The 27,196-nt window shown below is 38.2% G+C and overlaps 2 protein-coding genes across 5 annotated transcripts; one reads left to right on the top strand and one right to left on the bottom strand.

Annotated features, from left to right (window-relative positions):
* The first annotated feature begins 302 nt into the window (after window positions 1–302).
* Window positions 303–11,692, top strand: ezh2 (enhancer of zeste 2 polycomb repressive complex 2 subunit). Of its 2 annotated transcripts, none has more exons than XM_079447738.1 (20): window positions 303–731; window positions 1,970–2,093; window positions 2,272–2,400; window positions 2,623–2,742; window positions 2,818–2,938; window positions 3,081–3,257; window positions 3,537–3,639; window positions 3,727–3,890; window positions 3,975–4,072; window positions 4,171–4,426; window positions 4,562–4,731; window positions 8,503–8,597; window positions 8,689–8,729; window positions 8,875–9,000; window positions 9,157–9,335; window positions 9,631–9,726; window positions 9,826–9,907; window positions 9,990–10,070; window positions 10,161–10,245; window positions 10,363–11,692. In XM_079447738.1, exons 2-20 carry the CDS (start codon window positions 1,977–1,979, stop codon window positions 10,421–10,423), a joined length of 2,301 nt encoding a protein of 766 aa, XP_079303864.1. In that variant the 5' UTR covers window positions 303–731; window positions 1,970–1,976; the 3' UTR covers window positions 10,424–11,692. The 2 variants fall into 2 exon arrangements, with proteins under 2 accessions (XP_079303864.1, XP_079303865.1); XM_079447739.1 differs by having other exon boundaries at window positions 346–731; window positions 2,272–2,373; window positions 10,363–11,628.
* cul1b (cullin 1b) lies at window positions 11,543–25,234 on the bottom strand. Of its 3 annotated transcripts, XM_079447735.1 has the most exons (23): window positions 25,061–25,186; window positions 23,232–23,268; window positions 21,601–21,928; window positions 19,664–19,841; window positions 19,289–19,456; window positions 18,731–18,781; window positions 18,559–18,649; window positions 18,267–18,430; window positions 17,770–17,932; window positions 17,531–17,661; window positions 16,696–16,803; window positions 16,495–16,601; window positions 15,997–16,045; window positions 14,310–14,441; window positions 14,119–14,236; window positions 13,965–14,041; window positions 13,730–13,861; window positions 13,540–13,632; window positions 13,269–13,316; window positions 12,983–13,065; window positions 12,730–12,835; window positions 12,530–12,643; window positions 11,606–12,212 (listed from the first exon to the last, which is right to left on the bottom strand). In XM_079447735.1, exons 3-23 carry the CDS (start codon window positions 21,738–21,740, stop codon window positions 12,132–12,134), a joined length of 2,334 nt encoding a protein of 777 aa, XP_079303861.1. In that variant the 5' UTR covers window positions 21,741–21,928; window positions 23,232–23,268; window positions 25,061–25,186; the 3' UTR covers window positions 11,606–12,131. The 3 variants fall into 3 exon arrangements, with proteins under 3 accessions (XP_079303860.1, XP_079303861.1, XP_079303862.1); XM_079447734.1 differs by lacking the exon at window positions 23,232–23,268 and having other exon boundaries at window positions 11,543–12,212; window positions 25,061–25,234; XM_079447736.1 differs by lacking the exons at window positions 23,232–23,268; window positions 25,061–25,186 and having other exon boundaries at window positions 19,664–19,859; window positions 21,558–21,685.
* Window positions 25,235–27,196: the final 1,962 nt, after the last annotated feature.

Raw genomic sequence — 27,196 nt, forward strand, 5'->3', positions numbered from 1 at the left:
TGTTTACTCTTAGTATTTGCTTCGTTACTAAGCATGCACAATCTACCAAAGAACCGAATTCGCACGACACTGTGTCCAAAAACGCAAACACATTAACCATCGGTTTACATCATCCATGGCAGTAAAAAATCCCACGACTGACAATTTGTCGCGCCGGTTTTTCAGTTTAACAACAAAATGTATTCGTTCAAAATCAAGAACAAAGAGAACTTCTTCACATGGCCCCCACTGCAGGCGCGTATCCGATTGGACGAATCCCGGAAAGCGCCCGGCCAATTAAACTCCTCGATATTGAGCCGCTCGAACATGGCTGGTTCTGATTGGCTCATCTGTTTGGCGCTCGTTGATTCTGCAGTGCCCGAGGTGGGCGGCGAATTCTGAGTATAAACGACAGACTGAGCGGGTTTCAATACTTCACTACAGAAACGGAAATAATAGGATTGATAAACATTTCGAATTGTATTCAAATGCGACTACAGTCTGCCTCCGCCAAAAGTTACAAACCTCTGACAAAACTCATACTTGAAGATACAGAGACAAAAGAGCGCTTGTCTTTTGTTTATCGAGGCTCGCCGGTATTGGTAACGCGGGCGTGCGGAGGTGAAGCGACCCTCTACCGCGAGCTAGCTCAGTTAGCTAGCTGGGTTAACCGGTCATCTTAACCCGGTGACAGCGCTGACAAACTGGCGAAAAAGTCACTCGATTGAATGTGGACTGGTCTCCACCTGCAGGTAAGCACAAGGCAAAGAGCGTAAAGAAACACTTGGGCCAGGTTGTTTAAGCACATTTAGTTTGGTTAGGACAGCCTAGCTAACCGGTTAGCGAGTTAATTTGAAATCGAAACATTGTATGGACGTCAATTATGCTTAAACAAATTATAGACAGTCTTGCATTCACGTGAGACTCGCATTACTCTGCTGACAGCTCATTATAAAGTTATTGTAACGTGTGGAAGTCATGATAAGTGTTTGGTTTGTTAGTTGTTTGACTCTGATGTCACGCGCTATTAACGACCTTTCTGCATGTCTTTCTCAATGTAGTTTAACTTATCGCGGAATATGCGTTGACCAGCGGTTCACTTTGCTGTGGTCAATAAACATTATAGCTTACAAACGTAAGACTTTTACATTTCTTGTCGATAATCGTGTCAACACGTGGATATTGTGCCTTCCCGGTTTCATTATAACGCAGGTTTGCATTATAATACCCATTAATGTCAGGCGGGGTAAACCAAATTAAATATCAATGTAAACCTATAGGTTACGAATACACCAATATATCAATATATTCAGAATGCCGGGTATTCATCTGCTTCCCTATACCTTTGTTAATATCATCTCAGCTGGCTGTATGTTTTGTTCACCAGTGCTGTTGTGCTTCACTTATTAGATAAACTTCCTTTGTGATATTAGTGTAAATGAATAATAATAAATGTAAGTGTTTTAATTAGATTAGTCGCTTTAATGCGCTATATTACCAGTAGGGGTGCCAGTGAGCTGCTACACCTGTCATTTCAGCACCCCAATAACATGAGCATCCCAAGTCTAAATATCAAATGTACTGTAAACTTCGAATTTTTGATTAAAATTTGACTTTCAGATTCAATGTAATTGTGTTAGGAAAGGACGCTGAGCAGACACTCGGAAATCTTACTGTAGGAGGAAGACATGTGAACTTACAAATGACACTTTGTCACTGTCAGCATGTGCCATCGGCTGCTCTGTTACATATTCAGCCCACATATCTGCAGAATATTAAATAATCTCAGCACAACACATTGGGTTTTTGCTTTTATAATATCATTAGGTAATATGTTAGATTAGCTGTTCCTAGTGTTTGTCCATGTATTATGTACCTGCTCTCATTATTTACTACAGTTTGCTCTTTTACCATAAAAACACTGTCGGTTTATGTATGTTTCAAAAACAGTCTGACATGAAATATAAAACCACACTGTATTTGTCTTTAGGGCAACAATGGGATTAACTGGGAGGAAATCGGAGAAGGGTCCGGTTTGCTGGAGGAGGCGAGTGAAGTCTGAGTACATGCGACTGCGGCAGCTCAAACGTTTCAGGAGGGCAGATGAGGTCAAGGTGATCTATGGGCTGACACGGCAAAGCTTCCCACACTAGTTTATTTGTGATCTTTTGATCTAGACACTACAGATGGTCTTTTAATGTATAACACTAGGTGCCATAGACAGCAGGGAAACATTACCCGCCTGCCTATCTATAATGCTTTCACATTGAAACACATTTTTTTGTTGTACAGAGCATGTTCAGCTCCAACAGACAGAAGATCTTGGACCGGACAGACATATTGAATCAGGAATGGAAACTGAGACGGATACAGCCTGTTCATATTATGACACCAGTAAGCTCCTTACGAGGGACCAGAGAGGTTTGAACATGTTTTCGAATTTGCTCTGCATGTCCTCTGTGTAATCTATTTACTATCTCTCTTGTAGTTCTTGATCAAAATGTAAAATTGTGTTTTATGTGGATTTGCTGCCAGGTCTCATTGGATATGTAGTATATGAGTCATTAATAGAACGTACAGCAGGCAGGAAAATGTTTCTTTAAGGTTGTGATGCATGTATGTGATTCTGTTTTTCATTTGCAGTGCACTGTTGACAGTGGCTTTTCAGAATTCTCCAGACAAGTCATTCCTCTCAAAACCCTGAATGCTGTGGCCTCCGTGCCTGTCATGTACTCGTGGTCACCACTGCAGCAGAATTTTATGGTAAAATCTAATTATGTGTCTGATAAATCCAAGCCTTAAAAGCCTTTTTTAAATAAATCTTGTATTCCATTTAAGGTTGAAGATGAGACTGTATTGCACAACATCCCATACATGGGTGATGAAATCCTTGATCAAGACGGCACCTTCATTGAAGAGCTTATTAAAAACTATGATGGAAAAGTCCATGGAGATCGAGGTCAGCAAAAACATTTAGTTATATTTTTCCAGACTTTCATTGAATAATATGAACTCTAAAAGCAGTTGTTCCTTTAAAAAGAGCAATTACTGTGTTGACAGCAGGCCCTCGAGTGAAACTCGGTTTTGTGTTCTGTATTTAGAGTGTGGCTTTATAAATGATGAGATCTTTGTTGAGCTGGTGAATGCACTCAATCAGTACAGTGATAATGAGGATGATGAAGAGGAAGAACAACATGATTGCAAATTGGAAAAGATGGATCTTTGTGATGGAAAAGATGAGCCTGAAGATTCTCACAAGGACCAACTAAATTCTGAAAGTAAGAGTAATTAAATGAAGCCTGAGCAGATTGTTGGTATAAATGTACTAATGACTTTAAATTGATGGCAGATGTACCTTGTTTATTTTGTGTAGCCCTAGCACTGACAGATGCATTTAACAACAATTAAAATGCTTAGAAGTCACTTAATTTGATTTCAATGTAGGTTTTTATTTGTTTTGGTATATCTTTTTATTGCATACAACAGGCAATATGTAGAATGTCTTGTTTTTAACACAATCCATATTTTGACCACAATTTGTGTTTTTTGTGCAACAGGTCAAAACAATGATGGATTGAAAAAATTCCCCTCTGATAAAATCTTTGAAGCCATTTCTTCCATGTTTCCTGATAAAGGCTCGCCCGAAGAACTCAAAGAAAAGTATGTCAGATGTGTCTATGAAACACGAGCAGTCATTTTATATGAGCACAATAAACTGATTCATGATGTCACTTCCTCTTTCTGCAGGTATAAAGAGCTCACTGAGCAGCAGCTCCCGGGTGCTCTTCCGCCCGAGTGCACCCCCAACATAGACGGACCAAACGCAAAGTCTGTGCAAAGAGAGCAGAGTCTGCACTCCTTCCATACGCTCTTCTGCAGGCGTTGCTTTAAATACGACTGCTTCCTTCACCGTAAGCTGCAACTGCACCAAAGGCAGCTATCCTTCAAAGGCAGTCACCCTACCCCTCACACTTGTTGTTTTTATTCATTTGCAGCTTTTCATGCAACTCCAAACACATATAAGCGCAAGAACATGGAAAATCTTGTGGACGGCAAACCGTGTGGGGTGTACTGCTACATGTATATGGTGCAGGCAAGTACTCAATATGAAATAAGGCAATTGTTTTGAAAGGTCATGTGGCTTTAAATTTAAACTATAGTTTGTTAATCTGGATAAATTTGCCTCATCAGGATGGTATGGTTAGGGATTATCCACCTGGTGTGGTGGCAGAGCGTTCAAAGACCCCTTCTAAGCGCACAGTGGGCAGACGCAGAGGTAGACTGCCAAACAGCAGCAGCAGACCCAGCACCCCAACGATTAACAATGAAACTAAAGATACAGACAGCGATCGAGAGGGTGGGGCCGATGGCAATGATTGTAACGATAAAGATGACGATGACAAAAAAGATGACGATGACAAAAAAGATGAGACAAACAGCTCCTCAGGTAATATAAATTATTGCTGCAACATGCTGTGCAATGTTTTGTCATGCATTGTGTAATGTAATAATGCTTCTTTTGAAACGTTACCTTAAACTGTTTGTCAGTAGTTGTGTAATATGTGATATATGTGTTTTACAGAAGCAAACTCTCGCTGTCAGACTCCAGTGAAGTTGAAGTTGAGCTCAGAGCCGCCAGAAAATGTGGACTGGAGTGGAGCGGAGGCGTCTCTTTTCAGAGTGCTGATCGGCACATACTATGACAACTTTTGCGCTATCGCAAACCTCATCGGCACAAAGACCTGCAGACAGGTACATAATAATAATAATAATAATTCTACATTTTATTTATGGGCACCTTACCTGACAATAATGGACACCTTACAAGCTAATAAAACGCATCACACAATTTACATGCAACAATTAAACATAATACAAGAATGTTTAGTTTTCAGATGAGATTTAAAAGTAGAGAGAGAGTCTCTATTGTGAATGTCCTGTGGAAGCAAGTACCACAGATAGGAGCAACATAACTATAAGCTTGAGATCCCATAGAAGCTAAAGGCATACGAGGAAGAACTACGGACAATTCAGATGATGATCTTAGAGTTTGAGAGGGAGTATACATTGAAAGTAGGTCCAATAGGTATGGTGGAGCAGGAGGCCAGTGAAGTAGTTGAAAAACAGGAGATATGTGATTCATCGTAGGACATCTATTGTTTATTCTGCACTAACTGTTGTAAGAGTTTGAGGGGAAGACCATAAAAAAAAGAGTATTGCAGTAGTCTATTTGTGAGATTACAAGAGTGTGAACCAAAGTAGCAGTTCTTCTTGTTGAGAGGGCAGGGCGGAGGCAATTAATGTTACGGATGTGATAGTAAGCCCTGCGAGTAATCTTGTTACTACTACTCCATGCGTTGAAGGAGCAATTGTAAAACCATCAATGCACATAGAGAAACCGCTGGACTTGGACATATTATTTTTTTCTACCTAAAAGTATATCTGTTTTACTACTATTAAGCTTAAATTACTTGAAAACCAAGCTTTAACTTCAGACAAACATATATGCTCCTCCGTAGATTGAAGGAAGTTCAGAAGTGGGTTTTGAAGATAAGTAAGCTGGGTGTAACAATGAATATGGGTATCATATTTCCTAAAAATAGTTCCAAGCGGCAGTAAAAGAATAATATAGGACCCATAGCTGATCCCTGTGGGACACCTGAAGTAATGATTTAGATTTGAACTTGCCTAATTGAACAAATTGAGTACGGCGGGAGAAATATGATGTGAATCAAGCCAGAGGAGTGCCAACAATTCCAATAGACTGCAGTCTGTCTAAAAGGATTTCATAGAAATGGTGTCAAACACTGAAGTTAAATCAAGAAGAATTAATATAGATAAGAGTCCTGAGTCAGCTGCTATTAAGACATAAGAGATCTTGACAAGGGCAGTCTAAGTACTATGATCGGAACGAAATCCTGATTGAACATTTTCATAAAGGTTGTTCATTGAAAGATAAAAGATAATTTACCTGAGCCAAAAATGTTTTCCAGTGATGTCACTTATGCTTGCCAACAGAACTTTGAATCTGATACAGGCTTCAACCGGTAGCCAGTGGAGAGAGATGAAAAGGAGTGTCACATGAGCCCTTTTGGGCTGTTGGAAGATGAGGCGTGCTGCTGCGTTTTGAACCAGCTGGAGTGGTTTGATCGCCTTTGCAGGAAGACCAGCAAGGAGACCATTGCTGTAGTCCAACCTTGAGATTACCAGGGCCTGGACAAGAAGTTGTGCCACTAACCTTTCGAATGTTTAATAAGGCATATCTGCAGGATCGCGTTGTCTTTGCAATGTGATCATTGAAGGACAGCTGTTCATCAAATATGACTCCTTTATGAGGTTCCGGGCTGATTTGGAGGGGGTGATTGTGGAATTGCCAAGCTGGATGGTGAAATAGTTTTGCACCGTGGGGTGTGCCGGAAACACGAGTAGTTCTGTCTTGGCCGAGTTCAGCTGCAGGTGATGCTCTTTCATCCAAGCTGAGGTGTCTTCTAGGCAGGCTGTTATGCGTGCTGCTACAGTGGTATCGTCTGGGTTAAATGAGATGTAGATCTGGGTGTCGTCAGCATAACAGTGATACTTTGTAATAAAACAGTAATAAAAGATCTGATAGACAGGCTCTAACTAATTGAGTTAGAAGAGGGTCTAACTGACAAATAGTTGGCTTAGATTTCCAAATAACTGAAGTTATCTCATCTACTGTTGGAAGTTTGAAAGTAGAGAGAGTAGAGTCAAGTGACTGTAACACAGAAACCAAATGAAGAACAGGATAAATCTGTAGCTAACAAAGACTATTTTTACATTAAAAATGGTCAAAGAAGCATCACATAAACATGATGTGCAAACATGATGGTATAGAATCAGGAGGCTTTGAAATATCTTTTATAACAGAAGAAAGGGTTCTTGCATTCCCTTCACTAGACATGATTAACTGCGAATAATAGTCAGATTTAGCTGTAGAGATGGCAGTTTTACATATGCTCAAGAGGACATGTGTTTGTGGACAACGAGTCTGGTTCTAACATGCAGACACTCCAGACGGCGACCTTGAGCTTTCAGCCTACGCAAATCTGGGGTGTACCAAGGGGCAGAATTAACAAATGAGACAGTCCTGGATTTTAATGGTGCACTATAATGGCATAGCAGTTCATCCAAAGTCGCTAGATTGTCTTTAACTACTTAGGAGGTCTTCAGTAAATGCCAATACATCAATGTTCTTAATATTACGAAATGAGATGGTACGACTTTTGAGTACACTTGAATAACCTTAAACAAGATTTAAAGGATACCAACAGATGATCCGAACAGGTTAAGTCAGAAGCTGTGCTGTTAGTAGTAATGCCAGAGCAACAGACAAGATCAAGTGTATGGCCTTTCAAATGAGTAGAAATTATAAAATGTTGTATGCTAAACTATCAAGACAGGATAAAAAATCCTTTGTGTAAGTACTACTTTCATTGTCGACGTGTATATTAAAATCACTGATCACCAGGCAGACTCCAAAGTCCAAAGGAAAGAATGTCACTTTGAGAGCCAGTAGGAGCTGACCTGGCAGGGATCTCTAACAAGCTGTGGTCAACGGACCATGATGTTTTACTTGTTGGATGAGATTTTGACGACCAGAATGTTCATATTGTGCTTGAATCATCCTTGTTGTAGCCCTGTAAAGAACCCAGAATGGCATATTTACGGCGAGGTATGTAGATGATATCCTTATTGGAGAGCAACACCGATGGTAATTCGGAGTGGCAAAAACAGAGTTGAAGAAGTTCCGGTTGAAGTTGTACCGAATTTTGACTCCCCTACTTCTGATTGGGTCATTCACTTAGGATGCTGCTTTGTGATTGGTCCCTATCTACGGTGGCTGCTGGGTGTCACTACTCTGAAATAGTTTCATCGTTTCATGCGAGTATTTGCAGCATGTTTCTGTGTTTGTTTGTTGAGTATTTGCATGGAATGTGTCGCTAAACTAATGAAGAAGCTTTCTGAATTTGCTTGTTTTTTGTGTCTGTATGCGTTTTCTACAGTTGCAGCTCTGTCACACCTAGCAGCCACGGTGCCTATCTCTAAAGCCGCCCACACACCTAACCTTAACCTTCGTAGGGGAAAACAGGGGAGTCATAATGTCACGGGGAGTCCGATTTTGATACGACACCGGCACTGAGTATCGAAGAGTCGAGACTATATGTCCTATCGATGAAAGAATAATCCAGAAAAATTAAGCCATATACCGGCAGGTCTGCAATGATCATGCTACGTTTTATATTATAATGTCACTTGTTTACGCATAGAGATATTGGTTTATACTTATAAATTGATAGTATTACCATGATACCTTTTCTTGTCCATTGTGAGTTTGTTTCTGAAATATTTTTGGAACACATACATTTTTATTTTTGCTTTAACGAGTATGGTAAAATATTGAATGTAGTTGCGTCAAGAGAGACTGTGATTTCTTTTTTTTCTTTTTTACCGTTTTGCTAGTAATTCAGGCTTTGATTTTTTTTTGTGTTGTTGATCTGTTAGGTTTATGAATTCAGGGTGAAAGAATCTAGCATTATTGCCCGTGCACCTGCGGTGGATGAAGACACTCCTCAAAGGAAGAAAAAGAGGAAACATAGGTATCTCATTAAAAGAGATTTTCAGTAGATACATCATGAAGAATTCCAAGTTTATATTAATTATCTGTTGTGTTTTCTTGGCTTGTTGTAGGTTGTGGGCCACCCACTGTCGGAAGATTCAACTAAAAAAAGGTGTGTGTCTGAGTGACTCATGTCATAAAAATGCTGGTGTATTAAGCACAGCCTGAAAGTCTAAAATAAATTGTCACCTTTGCCAAATAATCACTATTTAGCGCCTAAAGGATGAATTACAAATGCATGAAATGTCTGCACGCAGATGGCTCCTCCAATCATGTGTACAACTATCAGCCATGTGACCACCCTCGCCAGCCATGTGACAGTTCTTGCCCCTGTGTCACTGCTCAGAACTTCTGTGAGAAATTTTGCCAGTGTAGCTCGGAATGTGAGTATACACAAACACACACCAGTCTGGTCATTTTAAGCATGCAACACAGAGAGATGTTTTTTAGTGTTTTGACATAAACCTGATGTCCACTCAGTTCAAGTAACCATTTCAGATCTTAAATCAAGTTGTTTAAACAGTTTCTTTTCTGTGCAGGTCAGAACCGGTTTCCAGGTTGCCGCTGTAAAGCGCAGTGTAACACCAAGCAGTGCCCATGTTACCTGGCTGTACGGGAGTGTGACCCTGACCTCTGCCTGACCTGCGGGGCGGCCGAACATTGGGACAGTAAAAATGTCTCCTGCAAGAACTGCAGCATCCAGAGAGGAGCGAAGAAGGCATGATTATTCATCTTAATTTAAATTCTTGTTTTTTTGGCCTGAACCCATTGTCTTTCACTGCATTTTTTTTTTAATTTGTGAAAACATTGTCAATGTTTTTTGGAAGTTAGAAGTTAACAGAAACACAAATCAAAAATCTGTAACGTGAAAACATTGGCTAACATACACCCCCTCTCAAAAATATATTTGAACATTTACAGAAATGTTTTTGTTTTATAAATAAATATCATTGAGTATTTAATTGGGATTCTCTTTTCGCTACTATTTACACCATTCTTTTTTCATCTTTTAGCACTTGTTACTCGCTCCATCTGATGTGGCCGGTTGGGGCATCTTCATTAAAGAGCCTGTTCAAAAGAATGAGTTCATCTCCGAGTACTGTGGAGAGGTGAGAAGATGTTTATTACAAACGTCACACCATGAGAGTTTATCACTCAGAATGATGCATTTCCTTCAAAATTGACATGTTTCTATTTTTACCTGGTAGATCATCTCTCAGGATGAAGCAGACCGCAGAGGCAAGGTCTATGACAAATACATGTGCAGCTTCCTGTTCAATCTGAATAACGGTAATACACCTCCGTCTGACAGACATTCACTTTAACTGTTGGTGCTCTGATTGGCTAACAACCTCCCACCTTTTACCCACAGACTTTGTCGTTGATGCAACTAGGAAAGGAAACAAGATCAGGTTTGCCAACCACTCTGTAAACCCTAACTGCTATGCAAAAGGTAAGTCATAGAAAATGCTGAGCAGGAAATGACGTTCCAAAGAGACTGTAAAATCTGATCTTGTGGTCTGATCTCTTCTTCCCTCCACAGTCATGATGGTTAATGGGGATCACAGAATTGGCATATTTGCTAAGAGAGCCATACAGACTGGAGAGGAACTGTTCTTTGACTACAGGTAAAAAAAAAATTACTCATCTCTGTATTTTTTATTTTAAGCATTCTGAAAGGTGTTGTTTTGCGCAATGTAAAGGAGAGCCATCTAACTTTGATTGAATTTTGCTATGTCTTGTAGATACAGTCAAGCCGATGCTCTGAAATATGTGGGCATTGAACGTGAAATGGAAATGCAATGATTTTGTGAAGCCATCTACCTCCTTGAACAAATGCCTTACATTCTTCAGGATTTCTCTCTCCGCATCCATTTTCAATACAGTTTAGATACTGGATTTTATAGGACAGACTTTCTTAAAAGTAATGTTTTATGGATTTTCCTTTTCTGTCTTTTTTTTACTCAACCAACAGGCTTTCTCTGGGATACACTTTTTTATGATAACTTGAGCATACTGTCGTGTTTATAGCTGCAGCGAACCATTCAAAAATGGGCCATTGTTTTGGATTGTTTTTTTGTTTCCTGTTGCTGTAAATTATGACACCTTTGGACCAAACTTCACATTGCAACAAAGGCTGCATGTTTGTAACACAGATTACACATCGCATCTTATTTTTAAAGTTTTGTTCTTTGTGAAAACCAAAGTCACGTTCCTTTTTACATGTAATCAGATATGGTGCAGAGGTTTCTTTGGAGTGCCAGTGCACAGTTGCTGTAAAGATAAAATGAAACCGCGTGGTGAATTATAAAAGATGGGGTGGACTCAGTATCATAGTCTTGCAGTGCCTTGAAATGTAAAAACACTGAATAGTTTCTTGAATTAGATTTCTTAAAATGTTGTTGAACAGTATATTCATTGTATGCATGAACAAAGGTTTTGAATGGAGTTGGAATCAGGTATCTCGTCTTTGCTCAATGTTATTCTATACGGTTTTGTAACATTTGTGGCAAGGTCGCAGCTGTGACCTAGACGTTACTTAAGATAGGGTGATTAACTTGTCATGGTGCTCTTTTGTTGGTGCTCGTCCCGTATCAAGTGAAAAACAATCACACTTTTTCTTAACCTGGGCTGTTATAAGAATCAAAGCAATAATACCATGCTTAAAAAAAGATTAAGGACCCTATTTATTTCATTAGCATAAACTTGTTCTATATAATTTATTGATGCTAGTCTTTGCAGTGATTTGTTTAGGGAACTTTAGCTTTAGGAGCCAAATCGCTCACGCACCGTTGATTACATTATAGCCCATTCCTTTCTGATGCCCAAGGGTTTTTGACCACTCCATCTCCTGCGTTCTGCCTCTTATTATAAGGTGCTGTTAAATTGTTTACAGGGACTTGTAAAAAGTGAAGAAATAAACATTGAAAATGATATCTTCTGTAATAATTGTATGAATGTAAATTTACAATGAGGGAAAAATCAAATGCTGCAAAAAGCATAAGGAAAATTGTTTATTCATGACATTTATAAAATGAACTGCACTATACAAATGGCGTTCTCGTGGCAAGTTACAACTAAACAGCCATTCAGATTATACTCAAGAATGCTGCTGAAAAGTGTCATATGTATTTGCATCTGCAGCCAACAGCATTTTTAGAAAGCTGTCACGTTCCCAAGTCTATTCAATTCATCAGCGTTTTGTATATTTCCAATAGACAATGGCATGCAACCCTTTCACTGGGTCCCACTATGAGTATAGTTCAATGTCTGTTATTTACACATTAAAAAGTGAATGGCAATCCTGAGCAGCTTAAGGGCTTAAAGACAAGGACTGGCCACTGTAGCAGTCTGGGTTTAAAGGGTAAAGTCCAGTGTCACATTATCCAACGTGCCAGCAATGACTTGCGGTCATAAAAAAATCTGTTTTGTCTGGGTCTACTGTGTAGACATTCCTCAAAACATTAGACAAGCGTCTAAGGAATGATGTTAAGGGGCCAAACTTTACAGATTTTTAAGCCAGGTAGCTGTAGGTGTCCTTTTCACCATCAACACGTTCCAGATATTCTTTCTCTATCAGAATGTCAATGCATTTCTGCAAGAAAAATAAAAACAAATGCCATCGGTACAAGAACTTGTGCTATACTGTAAAACACAATATAATCACAGCTATAGTTTGTTTGGTACAGTGATGAGTGCCTGCCTCTCCTTAAGCAATTACATAATACAAATATAAAATGACATTCTTCTTTTAGAAGACCCCATCCCAAAAAAATGCCCAGTTACAATCAACAAACCAAATGATCAATGAAGTAATAACATCAGCTTGAAAAAGTACAGCCCAATCAGCAGACAGGGCCAGAACATGGTTTTAAAACTCAACATGTAAAAAAGCTGCTGCTGTCCAGTTACCTTGATGACAGGGACTCGTGGTTTGAACCTTGAGGAAAGCTGGTTCAGTACTTCTGCCAAAAGCTGCTGGTGCTTCAACAGTTTCCTCATCTTCATGATTCTCACTATAGCTGCCTGCGCATGAGATAAACAAACACATGCAATAAAAACTATTCAAATATAATTTTATTTTAACCTAAGATGACAGTTTATTTGAATACCTGTATGAGGAGCTTCCGGTCTTCCTCAATATTCTTATGTGTCGTCTCTTGTTCTTGTTTTTGCTCCGTCTTCATTGGTACATTGATATTGACTCGCAACTTCTTACTGCAGACACACACAGCAGTGCAGAGATCCGGATGATAAAGATGCTACGTGCATCCATACTACATGCATTTTTACATTGATTCAAATAATAGTAAAAGTGAATTATTTGTGAAAAGCTACAAGAACAGTCTAAAGGGACTCATTTACTTCTTATAGCCCAAGAAAAGTTTGATTGACGTTTCAGGCTTGAAATCCATTTCATCTATGTTTGCATTGTCATCCTCCAAGACCTGCCAAGCAAAACAAATGGAATTCTAGCACATCCTGGCCTTTAATTTATGCTTAAATAGAGAATTAAATATTTTGAAAAGGATTTCCTACCACAGACATAAACGAAAACTGAATATACTATGTGCAATATATAAATATGTATATACACAAAAGTGATCTCAAAAGACAGAAGCCTATAAGGAGCTAAATTGCTAACACTTACCAACAACTTTGATTTGAGCAGGATTTGCAAAACCTGAACCAAAATATCCTGTTAAACAAAGAGAAATATACTCGTCAACTTAGTTTGAATCCAATTTTATTTCAATGTCAAATAACTGACTTTCTTCAGTGACGTGAAATAAAAACATCCCGGATCCTGCACAAATGTCACATATCTCAATCACACAATTTAATCTTGTTAAGGAAGCATGATTTAAGAAAACGAGAGGGAGGGAGAATATGTTTTGGGAATCTTAACCGGTAATGCTCACTATTTTAATCTGTGTGCTGTCAACAAGTTGCTGGACGGAGTAGATGTTTTCAGTGTTGAACAGGAGCAGAATGGCCATCTGGAAGGTGGAAGCCTGTGGGGACACACCACACATTGTGACAGTCCTTCTAAATGAGTCACAATAAATGTTAAGAAATAAAAAGTGTCAAACAATGCTATATTGAACAAACCTGAAGGGTGTATCTGTTTTTGAAACAGTTGGTAACAAGCTCTCCTTTGGAGAGGTGATAAAGCCACGTCAACTTGCGTCCACTGTGTCTGCTCCCATAGAAAGCTGTAAATCTTTGGTAACTCCGTTCCAACTGTGAAAAACAAAGGCGTTCAAAATCACGATGTGTTATCGTACAATATTCTCAGCTCTTCTGAGGGTGTGAAATTACAGGGTTAAGTGTCTGAGTGTCTCACCTCCGATGGTAAAGCAAACGTGCAGGACTGCTGGAACGGCCATGAGCCAGAACTCAAAACCTGGATGCTGAAATCCACTGCGAGACAGATGGAGTCAGTGTCAGACTTAAAACCACATACAAATGAGAATCTGATGCAAACGTTTAGCACTTACGGTCTAATGGCTCAGAATTGGAAAGGTGCTTTTTGAATTGCTCGTTCAAGTCTTTGCTGACACCAATGTCCTGGAACATGCGCTGGAGTTTGGAGGTGTACTCAAATCCACAGGCTTGCTGAAGGTGGACAGAACAAATTGCATAAAACAATGCATTAAATATATATATAAAACACAGTATCTATACATACCTTCAGTTTGGAGATCATGCTGGCCTCAGCATCATCACTGGCACTGTTCTGGTGCACCAGTCTTTTAGCCAGCATCTTGGCATAGAACTTCTGAAACACGTCTTTGTCCTCGATATACTTGAAAACCACCATCTGATAAATTGTATTGAAGAAGCTTGTCACTCACACATTAACAGTACAATGATTTGCTTTAAATAACTGAAACACTGGTCGTTTTGTGTGAATGCAAACGCATCCCGGATTGATCAGAAAAGTGATTCCGGATAGCATTAACGGGATCAGTCCCGGAAAGTGCCCTGTGTGAACAAGAGGCAGTAACAATGCCGTAAAAGTAGTGTAGTGATTACACACATCTATAACAAATCTTAAATAATTTGGCTATGAAAACAAATATATATTAGCGAGTAAGTTTTGTCCGTTAGTAAATCAAAAACAAAAATAGGCCTACTATTTGTCTTTGGGTAAATTACGGATGAATGCAAGAGTTCTAATCACTTTAGGCCCTATTAACAGGTTTTTCAATCGATCTGCGTGAGCTTATTCCGAAATGGTTCGAAAATCTAAGGTTAAAAAACGTTATTATTACTCATACAAACTCATATTACTAAACAATGTTTATACCGTGTTAATACCAAATTTTTAGCGATTCTTTTACTAATTGAGTATTCTACTTATTATCCAAATACCCGATTTATCGATGGAAAAATAAGTGCCTCTTTTCTTTATTAAAGAGCAATACTAAATATACAAGAGTAAATAAGAAAAAAAATTCTCTTGAAAATTGGTAAAAGCAACTAATTTGATTCCTTTTTTATTAGAAATATATAAATGGTTATTGCTGAAATTGCATACTTCAATATCTGTGAAAACTAAACCCATTTAATACATTCATTACCATAATACATTCTAAATGCAATATGATACAAATATATAAATAAGAAATTTGAATAATTGAATAACGATGCATTTTGTTGATATAAATTAGTTTTAATTTCTTCTTTTTACTATTAAATAGTAATACATTTGTCCACATAAACTTACTGTAGTTAACCAGACTTTTATTTTGGTAGGTTGATTTTCAGTATTCTAATTGCTTGAGGAATTTTTTCCACTCTGGTTATATTGTTTCATTAAGGCTGTGTAAATTTGCACCGAACATGCCTAGACAATTTGTTTTCATATGGCATTTTATATTTAACTTATATTTAGCTAAAGCTCGTTGGGCTATAGCCTACCTTGCAATCTTGTGCCTCTTTGTTGTTCTGCATTTACCAATAAAAAATGTAAATAAAAAAAGTTTTAAGTTTTAAAATTGACGTCTTTGTACCATATATTGTTGCCTTTTGCAAATGACAGAGTGATAACCAAAAAAGAGAGTGGCAAATAATCAAACTAAAGGAAGGCAGTAATAAAAACAAATTGCACTATGTAGCCACCTAAAAACACCGCAAGGAAAAATTCACAATGAGCAACCCTATTTTCACGGAAAAATAAAACCCAAACATTACATTGCAGTATATTAAGTCACGTGTCTTTACGGGATCTTCACAGGATGTGTGTGAACTCTCGCACAGATTCCAGAAAATCACTGGCAGTGTGAATGAACAAATCTAACAATCCTGCGACAAATTAAACCCGGGTAAAGAGATGATTTTGACTAAGGAATATCCATTCGTGTGAGACTAACCACTTGGTTGAGAGTATCTTCCAGCTCTGCCTCCTCTGGATTCTTTGAACTGAATAAAATAGACAGCTAGTTAAAACATTAGTAGTGCACAATAACAAACATCCATTTTACAAATTACAAAAAATGTCACTTTCTGCATCTAGGGCCTGTCTAATGCACTCCGAAGAATTTTGTCCTTAGGTCCTACTTACTGTTCTGTCAGAAAACAGGCAATGTAGCTGAAACTTCACACTCCTATACTGCTATTTTCAAAATAATGACTGCAGAACACACTTTTGTTGGATTTCATTGTAAATCTATAAATTTTCCAGAAATAACAAGAGACCAATGGTATTACCAGAAAGAATCAGACATTCCCATCACTATTTACCAGATCTATAAACACAAGTATCAGCTTCATGGCATGCCTTCACTTCTAATCTGATATGAGGGGTTAGCAGGTTCCCTCAGTGCCCAATGGCTGAAAGTGAATATAGGACTGTAGATGACAGTATGCACCTCTTCTTCAATAAAGAGTCACAGTATCTGGCCAGAAGCTCAGGGGATTTGCTGGAGGACTGGGCCATCTTTGTTACAGCATTATTGTTAATGAATCGTCCACAGGCCTGTTGTGAAGCACACAACACAAGAGTGAAAGTTACACCAGTTATATATATAAGCACCATAGCTGAAAGCTGACCATTAATATAGAATGGGAACCTTATCAAGCGCCGCCACGAACCCAGCGTCGTTATTGAACGCCGACATGACGAGAGCGTTGTATTTCTTGTGCACATCCAAGATTGTCTGCACGTACATTTTAGGATCCTGGAAAATAAGCAGTAACATTAGTTACCAACGAACTAAGAATTAATTAATATAAGATGAATAAATGCTGCACAGACTTACTGTTTATTGTCAGCTAATGCATTAACTAATGTTAATGAGCAAAATCATTTAAAAAGAAAAACAAACATTAATTGAATCTAATGTACAATTACATTTGGCACCCAAAACACAAATGCACATTAGACAATGATTTTAGCTAAAATATGGGTCATATTTTCTAATTGCCCGGCTATGGGAAGTGATGTTTTGAGTGCAAATAATACTGCATGGAGTCTTTAATTATGATCTGATGGGAAATATAGAACTGATTCTGAGAAAGATGAACACAAGCAACCAACTGCTTCAGCATGATAAAAAAACTGTATATGGTGCAAGGAGAGCTCCTCAAAATCCCATTGAGATGCTGTATGGAGAATATATCTGCTTTGCGTCAATACAGTGGCATGAGGTCATAAGTTCAGGAAATTCAGGTTCAGCCATGGAAACAGTCCGTGTTCTTTTTCAAACCTGATTTTGATGTTCGGTACTTAGTCAGCACTGATCTAATGCCATTTTTAATACGTGGATGTACAGGTTTTGCTGACGTATTAAGTGCAACAAAGATAAGAACTACATTATGAGCATAAGATTATATATACATAAAGTATACAACTTTCAAAAGAGATCCACTAACACTACAGCTTTATGCTATGACATCGGGACTTACATTGAGTGCTGAATCTCCACATTTCTCAATAGCAGCCAGTCCTTGATTATGAATGTGTGACTCCAAGAGTTTCTTTAGCTCGCCCAATCCGTCTGTGATCCGGGAAACAAGGTTGTACATCCGGCCAAGATCTGAAATTACACAGAATGTGTAAAACACAATATCATATTCACATTGCAAGTTTGTGTGCATTTATAAATAAACTTCAATAATGTTGGATAATGGCAATGTTCTCTCACCTTCATTTTTATCAGCATCTAACAGATTCTGGAACTCTGTGTGAAAGATCTCCAGGTGTTTCTCAATGAGGACCTGCTCACACTTGCGAGCCAGCTCGTCTTGTGTGCTCTCGTGGAGATAAACCTGCACCCGCCGCTGTTCCTCCAGTAACCGTGCCTCTGCCTGCAGACACACACACACATAATCTAAAACTTCCAAATCATTGCTGTTTAAAATGATTAAATACTGTTAATAAGCACTTTTAAACACCTCTTACTGGTAAGATATTTGCTAAACTCAGTGATAAACATAAAGGGTGACTTACAATGATGATTTATGACAAAACATTTGAATGACAAAATATGAAGACACAAGGTTTCAGAAGGACAGCAGTGATATAATATTGACCATGTGAAAATTTAAAACTACGCATATAATAAAAAAACTATGCATTTAGAAAATATAAAAAAACATTTTGTTGATATATCTTTATTAAGTTACTAACTACAAGCTTTACCTTTTTCATGTATTCAGTAACAGGGTTTTGCTGGAGGAACTCTGTGCTTTCTCTTGTATAAAAGCGCTCAGTGTCGGCTAAAAACTGTGTCTCAAAGTACTCCTTGTACACTGATAATGTCGGGCCTTTCACAAATGCGTCGTCCTCATTTAAACCCAACTCAACTGGAAAAGACAAAATGAAACGAAACACAGCTCTTTAAAAACTCAAACGGCCCTGTATATTTGACCAAACTGACCTTAACATTATTGGAGAATACCATCTGGCCCATATACAATACTGTCGCATTTACCGTAGGACTGCACCACACCACTGACGAGTCTTGTGTTAATAGTCTCCCCGTTTCTCTCCTTCTCAATGAGTTTTAACACAGCATTTGTCACCTATACAAACAGAAGGAAAATAAATGTGAATTGTATTGCATAATTGCAGTTATTATAAATTGGCAAAAACAGACAACTGACCTGCTTGTTTAGTGGTCTAAATAAACACTCTCTCCAAGTGACCAAAGCGAGCTGTGAAGCAGACACAGTACATTACTAAAAATGAATAACATTAGTAAAAATAATATCCCACTATAACATACACATATAAATACTATATATACACAATTAAATGTATAAAGAACAATAATAATAATTGTTTATAACATTATACTTTAATAATACAAAAATAACAAATAAGAATATTTAAAGCCATTAATCCAGAATTATGTTGACAGACTAATATGCAAATGTGTCCTATTGTGTGATAAAAACTGATCTGGATATTTTGTAGACAAAAGTTTGGGAAAAATACTTCTCATCAACTACCCACATGCAGTTAAAGGCCTGCATGCATTTCTTTCAAAACAATGATCGAATGAGTAAAATAAAGGACTAATCCTTAGGAAGAAAATCAGCAAGAAAGTTTCCTTAAACTACACTACAATATCATGCTATAACCATTCTGTCTTCTTTCTAATCACAATATGTGGAAAACAGGACCCCATGACCAGGCCGGGCGTGTTCTGGTTCTCTCACAGAGTAGATTTCGTAAATTCCTTTGCGTCCCTCGTCGCACTCTCGGCGCACCCAGTGTCTGTTGAGGTAAGCGCAGATTCCGTTTAACACTTTACTGGAGAAGCGGTAGTCCTCCCACTGCTGCGTGTAGAACTTCAGTACGCTCTCATCCATCAGATCCTCTCCATCCTGCCAGACACAGACAGATGGAGGAGAGAAAGTGTGGGAGATGTCTGGAGACGTGACAAGAACTCACACTGCTGTTTATTCTAGTGAGAAAAAAAGCTACCTCACGACAAAAACGTGACTTTGTTTAATACAGCAACACATGACATTCAATGGTCGAAGATATAAATCTATTTATTTGATCTGTCATTTTAACAACAAGGTCATTACCATGAGAAGATTTGTTAGGTAGTTCCTCAGAAATTCTTTCAGTCTTTTGTAGAGTTCTAGTCCAACAAACTGAGCCCCTCCGGGTGTTGGGGTTTTCTTGGAGGGTTTTGAAGGAGGGATGCCGGCACCCCTGGCCTGGTTAGACTGGTGCACGCTGGTACAGTAGTTATACACATGTCTGAACAGTAGGTTAAAGCTATACGTCACAAAATGAGAACAACGTGAAAACAAAAAGGAAATGATAGACATTTATGGAAGCACAAAACTGAATAAACACTGTATGGGTTACAGCATCAGAGCCGTGAAGGAGGGACTTCAGTGAGTGATTCTTGAACACGTAAGAATCTTATTTGAAAAGGGAGTGTTTTGGTTAAGAGTTTGCTAACAGTGCCTGCAAAGCGCACACAAGACAGCTCTACCAAATCTATAATTTTTCAACCAATGAAACAACACGCTTATTCCATAACAGTTCACTTCAACATGCACAAACTTTAGTACTGTGACATCTTACAATGAGAAAATAACTTTTATTTCCAAGAACAAGACCACAAATGATCACCTTCTCAATAGCAAAACGACCTAATACACTGACCAAAACCCACATAAGATAAGAGAACCACACTGACGATGATGCCAAGGGATTATATATTTTCTATGTGATGCTCTTACAACATTCAAGGACTCATATGTCTTTATTGCGGTAACGTTTCAACAGTCTCAATGACGCTTTTAACACTATAGTGTGTTGCAATGGCGCGTGTTGCAATGTTGCCGAATTCTGACATGATGTGTTGAGACTCAGCACAGTTTCTGAACAGCACTAACAGAACCTGCAGAAACAGCAGAAAGATCCGTGGGGGAACAGAGCCATACGCAGACAAATGTAAAAATACTGGCAATGTATAATAAAAAGACAGCTGTGGGTGGCAGATGAAACTAAGAGTAATCCTCTGTCTGATGCGGTTCTAGTCGGTGAAATGCAAATAAGCAATAATGATATCGAAAAATGTTCCTAAAATACGGCCAGGGTGTTTTTACTTAGACAGAAAAGGCTTCAGAGCTCTTAGGACAGAAGACGACGGGCCAATAAAATTAGCACAATGCATTCTAATTTAACATGTTTTGTGATTTTACATGTTTTATACATATCTTACAACAACTCAAAATCAAGCAAAAAATCTAATCAGATTTTAAAGGTTCAGTATATGACATTTAGCGGCGAGGTTACGAATATCAAGCAACAGCTTACTTCACCCCAACCCTTTCAAAGCACTACGGTGGCTGACACAGCACTAAGATGATGTCATATTTTTGGTTCTATGCTGAAGGAGATAACGTATTTACGAAATGCGCAGATTGTCCGTGTAGGGCTACTCCAGAAACAACATGGCGAATTCCACCCAAAGGGACCTGGGGTGTATATACAGTAGATAGAAATAGCTCATTCTAAAGTAATAAAAACACAACGCTTCATTATGTAAGGTCTTTATACACCTTATACAGATATAGTTATGTATATTATATTGCACTCATTGGACCTTAAATGTTGAGACACCAGCAATTTAATAGACTACATGTTTATGATTTAGACAACTATATTATTGTATGCATAATACATTAGATTAATCAACACCCTGCAAAAAACAAACCTACACTCAAATCCTTTAACCCCTTGACCAACTTTGTCATACTGTAAAACTACAAGCTCAAACCTACTGACCTAAACGATTCTCAATCAAACACTTGCTCAAACAACTAGCACTTCAACGCAACTAGGCATCCAACAAATGCTACAAGAAGCAACATTTTCAGGGTTGTTACAAACTCAAAATTCAGTCACTGTGAACCAAACCTAACAAGACAAACACTTTTGTTTATACTGCCCATTACTGACCCAATAATCCCCATCATCCCGGTGTGCCTTCCTGATAAGATACGTGTAGAGTTCCATGTAGCGTGCCTTGGCCATGCTCTGGCGTGTATAGACCTGCTGTATTCCTGCTCTCAGGTCATCCCAGATCTGGTCCAGCCCAATCTGTTTGAGCCCATGGGTGTTCTGGCTCCGGTTGGATGACATTGTCTCTGTGGCGGTCTGCTTCTGTTAGGTAAATCCTCTTCTCCCCGTTTCTCTCCAGAACGCTGCGGCTTCACATGTAGTCCACCATGCTAGACGGCATTCAGAGAGGATCAGTTTAAGGGATCAGTACCGCTCCACCTCACAGATGGTTACTGAGGGCTGATTGGTTAACTGCTCCGGCAAGGTATCTATGTGAGAGAGAGAGAGAGAGAGAGATAGAGGAAAGAAATAAAATAATTATACAGATCTACATTTTATGATACACCATACAAATGACAAAAACGGTTATGTTGGATAGAATAACAACAAGCCATCCATGTGATGGACCATGATGACACAACAGAAAAAAATACAGTTTCTTTTTAATTCCAGAGTGGATGACATTTTCTCTCGAATGCAGAAGGAAGGAATTATGGGAAACTGTGTCCGACTCACGCTGATGTAAAGCGACAAGCATTTAGTCCAGCATGTTGTGGATGCAGAGGATATGAATTCTGCCGGTCATTGTTTACATGTTGTGGTGTGATTCTGGAGTGAGTGAGGTTTGGGAAAACAGGGCATGTGATCAGCAGGATTGGGTTCAGCTGGACTATTAATAGCATTTCCCAACATTACATTGGTCTTTCTAGGGCTTCTTGTTGACAAACTGCTGGCTTTAGAAACAGTTCTGGTGAATAATCTGTGTTTTTGAGTTATATAGATGCTGCCCGGGACCAGACTAGTACTAGTCAACACTTCAGACTATATCTTTATATATTTTTTCGTTTTTTAATTCACTCTGAAGAAAAGACGCCTGAAACATTACTAACAAAACCAAACTATTGTCCCTTTAAAGTCTAATAGCTTGCAGCGACCCGACTTGACCACTGGCTCAGGGCACGAGACAGCAGTGAAACTAAACACAGTACTAAGAGCGTCACATTTGGATCAAAGCAGCTTACAGTGACACATACTGTATAAGAGAATGGACTACTGAAGCGGACACTGATGTGTAAGGGGTCATATGACACGGCTAAAACTAATTTTACATTTGGGTGGTCTTAGTCAAATCATACCCCGAACTGACGTAGATTTGTGGGGGTGTGGTTACACGAGGCGTTTCAGGTAGGTCTGGGTGAGCATTCACTTCTTGATAGAATGCATCTTTTTTTCCGACACTTTTTATTGCAATTTTACGTGTCTTATACATGCATGGGAAACTTATAACACCAAAGACATAGAAAAACATGAATTTGCACCATATGACCCGTTTAATGCTCACTTACTCATTTAACCCCCATAGACACACGCAAACCACAGCTTGGATCTATGTCACTCTTTATCCAGTAGATACACTTTTTATACAGCTTAAGTTCGTTGGACCAGTAATTCGGGTCACCGATCGACTCAGAACTACTAAGGCTATGAGCGTTCTGCAAAACTATAAACATATGCACTTTGTTTAAAGGGATATTTCACCCAAAAATGAAAATTCTGTCATCATTTACTCACCTTCGAGTTGTTCCAAATCTGTATGAATTTCTTTGGTCTGATGAACACAGAGAAAGATATTTGGAAGAATGCTTATAACCAAACAGATCTTGCCCCCATTGACCATCGAAAAAAACCCATTATTTTTTGTTCTGTTGAACACAAAAGAAGACACTGAAGAAAGCAGGACAGCAAACAGTTCTGCGGCACTTTTGACTACCTTTGTATTTTTTCAGACTATGGTAGTCAGTGGGGGGAAATCTGTCTAGTTATAAGAATTCTTTCAAATATCTACTAAATGATGACGGAATATTTGGATGAAGTATCCCTTTAAGCAACGTGGAAAACCACATCAAACTACTTGAGTCCCTGGTCACGTTTAATCTTATTAGACCAGCTGAAGCAAGACTAGACTCGTTGACCTGATAGCCCATATTCCTTAGCGTCATACTTATATTACATGAGCCATGTGGATCTTCCGGAGGCTGTCAAACCTTCATAAGAAATAAAGTCAGACTACTGAAGCTGTTACTGAAGGAAAACAGTAATGAAGCATACAGAGGACAACTCCTATATACGTGTCGTATGAACAGAAATCTATTATAGATTTTTATTGCCACTATAAAAAGGAAGTACAATGAAAAACAGTAACCGACAGACTGCACGATGTATAACACTTTAAAGGGATTGTTCACCCCACAATTCTGTCATAATTTACTTGCATTTGAGTTGTTCCAAATCTGTATAAATATCTTTGTTCTGATGAACAGAGAAAGATATTTGGAAGAATGCTTTAACCAGACAGATTTTGCCCCCCGTTGACTCCCATAGTAGGGAACATACAATAGTAGTCAAAAGTGCCCCAGAACTCTTTGCTGTCCTACATTCTTCTAAATGTCTTCTTTTGTGTTCAACAGAACAAAAATGAAAGATGAAATCTGTAATAACTTTTTATTTGACACTACGAAAAGTAAGTGAAAGATTGTACCATTTATTACACACTTTAACTACTTTATGACAACGAGTTTTTAAATAGATGGAATATCAAATACTCAGCAAACCTGTATTACATTTCTTAAGCTGTATTTCTTGATAATACATATTTTATGAGTACATAAAGAGCTAACCACTCCTTTTATTAAAACAGTTTGATCAATTTCCCATGGGTCTTGACGGAGAATGATTTAAAGCCCATCCTAATAAATAAAAAACATTGAATTGTAAGAAACTTGCACATAACGATCATAAAGACAAACTGGCACTTCTTGTCAACTACTAAGCACGTTCAAACTGTGAAAAAATACCAGACTAGGATGCTTAACTTACCAGCTTTATATTCACGTATGTATAGCCTATATTTATACCTCTAATATGAAGCAACTGCTCTTTCTCTACTATTTATATTCAGCTTCTTCCTTAAGATTTTAACAGGTTTACTACGTACAAGTATCGTGTACACATGTTTAAAAGAGTATGTATTTAAGATTGTGTGTTAAAGTGAAGGTTAATATTATGACAAAATTATTTCCCAACAGTGTCAATACGTTAGCAATGCTAGCTAGCAGTTGGCTAACAGTGTAAACTGGCCGCTGGGTAGAAATATTAATGCATATCAATGCAACATAAACGAGCCACATACTAAAACACACCATTGACCTCATTCCTCTATTGTGGCGAAGGTTTTAACGTAACGTTATTCACCTGAAATGGCCATTTATTCAGAAAGTCGTTTGTAATGGCACAAGAAGAACGACTTCCCCTCGTTAGGCTAAATGTTGAAATATCACCGTCCAGTTATTTGTCCGTCAAACCAGAGAGGTTGACACGTATGTAAAGATATTGGATCTTACCTGCGTGTGTTTGTATCGTCGAGCTGTGTAAGTTCAGGCCCTGTGCTGTCTCATATCTGACTGGTCTGAGAGAGATCATTAAGAATTCCGTATTAAAACGACTGAAGCGTCATACGCCACAGCTCTGAGACATACAGCGACCCCTAGCGTTCACACATAACCACTGACGACTTCAGTTCATACATATTAACTACACATTTTTGAACATGTTTACATGTACCTACATTTCACTGCAAGTTGTATTCTGTGCATTAAACAAATACACGTTCTCACTGTTTCAACTAAGACCTTTAATCTAGCACATTCGTATATATTTCCTATATATGCTTATTTTCCATATATGTATATACAGTTTGCAGAACACTTCGATTGCAATTTCTCTATTCGCAGGCTCCTTCTTAATATTTCAGGTTCCTCACCCAGTCAGCAAAAAATGATAGGCTAAAACATCATGAGAACATTTGATAGATACATATGTTTATATATATATATATTGCTTTCTCATACTTAAAGGAACATTACATTTCTGTCATAAATGAATCACTCTCGATAGTTGTTCCAAACCTGAATAAATGTCTTTGTTTGGTTGAACACAGAGAAAGATATTTGGACGAATGCTTGTTACCAAACAGTTCTTGGACCCCATTGACTGCAGTAAAAGGACAGCGGTAGTCAAAAGTGCAGCAGAACTGTTTGCTGTCCTACATTCTTTAAAATATATAATTTTGTATTCAACTGAACAAATGTATTTTTCCTTATATGGTAGTCAATGGGGTCCAAGAACTGTTTGGTTATAAGCATTCTTCCAAAGATCTTTCTCTGTGTTCACCTGAACAAAGACATTTCTACAGATTTGGAACAACTTGAAGGTGAGTAAATGATGACAGGATTGTTGACAAAAATGTTTGGGTGAACTATCCCTTTAATAGAATACATTACATTGCAGTCAGGCCTTACACAAGTACAAAAAATATGACAATAACATTTTAATTATTTTACTAAAACTGATTTTTTTTAAATAAAAAATGACAGGATATTAAGACTTCATTAACACCTGACATACTAGGAAAAGTCGTTTGTAATAGTACAAGAAACCTATGGCTATGTGAACAAATATCTCCCTCAAGTTATGTCTTCCCATAACCGAACGGATGGGAAGTACAGAGAGATGGCGTATATTACCTTTATCTGAGTCGTATAGAGAGGCCCTGACCTGAGGTTGTTTCAAAAAGCAGGTGGGCTGTTCCATGCAAATGTCAACCTTACCATAAAAAATACAGTTTTAACCAAACGCTTTTACTATACTGATGGAACAGAAGTCAACATGTGGTAGGTGAAATATTTAAAAAAATATATTTTTAGAACATGATTTCTCACATCTGGTGCCATTTTCAGGATTGTTACCTCTATAACGGTCCGTATTTCTCATAAATGAAGTGCATATTACTCACAAGTAACTATATTTAGTGTTCTGCGAAGAGGCATCCCTCCTCCATTTGTGATTATTGCTTCTGGTTTGGGCAACACATTCACAGTGTGTGTGGTCTTTCAAAAACCTTTTTATCACATCCATAATGCCTTTTTATTTCTCGTTTTCATAATAGAAAACTTGTGCATAGACTGAGATTTTTCTGGTCCAAATCCAATTCTAGCTCTGGTGTAACTATATCATGGAGGCTGCAGGTTCAGAGCCTGAATTTCCGAGTCTTTTTCTTCTCTTTTTTTAACACAAGGGAACCTTATGTGACAGTAACATTTTCAGTTGCAAGAATACGTTTTTCAAGTTTGCAATTTAAGGCTGAAAATCTCACAGCCCACTTGTTTAAGGGTAAAAGGTCAGCAGTGTTACTTTGAGACACATATGAACTGTGACTCCTATGGAACGGTCTCTGACAGTAACTTTCTCAGCTGACAGATAGCGTTCTCCCAGTTTATTTGAGACATAGCAAGGTCTTAATCCAAGCACGACTGCCAAGGGTCTCCTGTGGTAGAGTGTGATTGCAAGACCAGCATGACATTCTTATGGCACTTCATACATCAGAGCCAGAGGTTCATTAGCAAATTTAAGTTAAAACATTTATTTTTACAAAAATAAATGTACTCACTTTGTGTTGTATGTTTGAACATGCTGACAAA

This window comes from Barbatula barbatula (assembly GCF_947034865.1).
Source record: "Barbatula barbatula genome assembly, chromosome: 23".
In the NCBI taxonomy this organism is placed as follows: domain Eukaryota; kingdom Metazoa; phylum Chordata; class Actinopteri; order Cypriniformes; family Nemacheilidae; genus Barbatula; species Barbatula barbatula.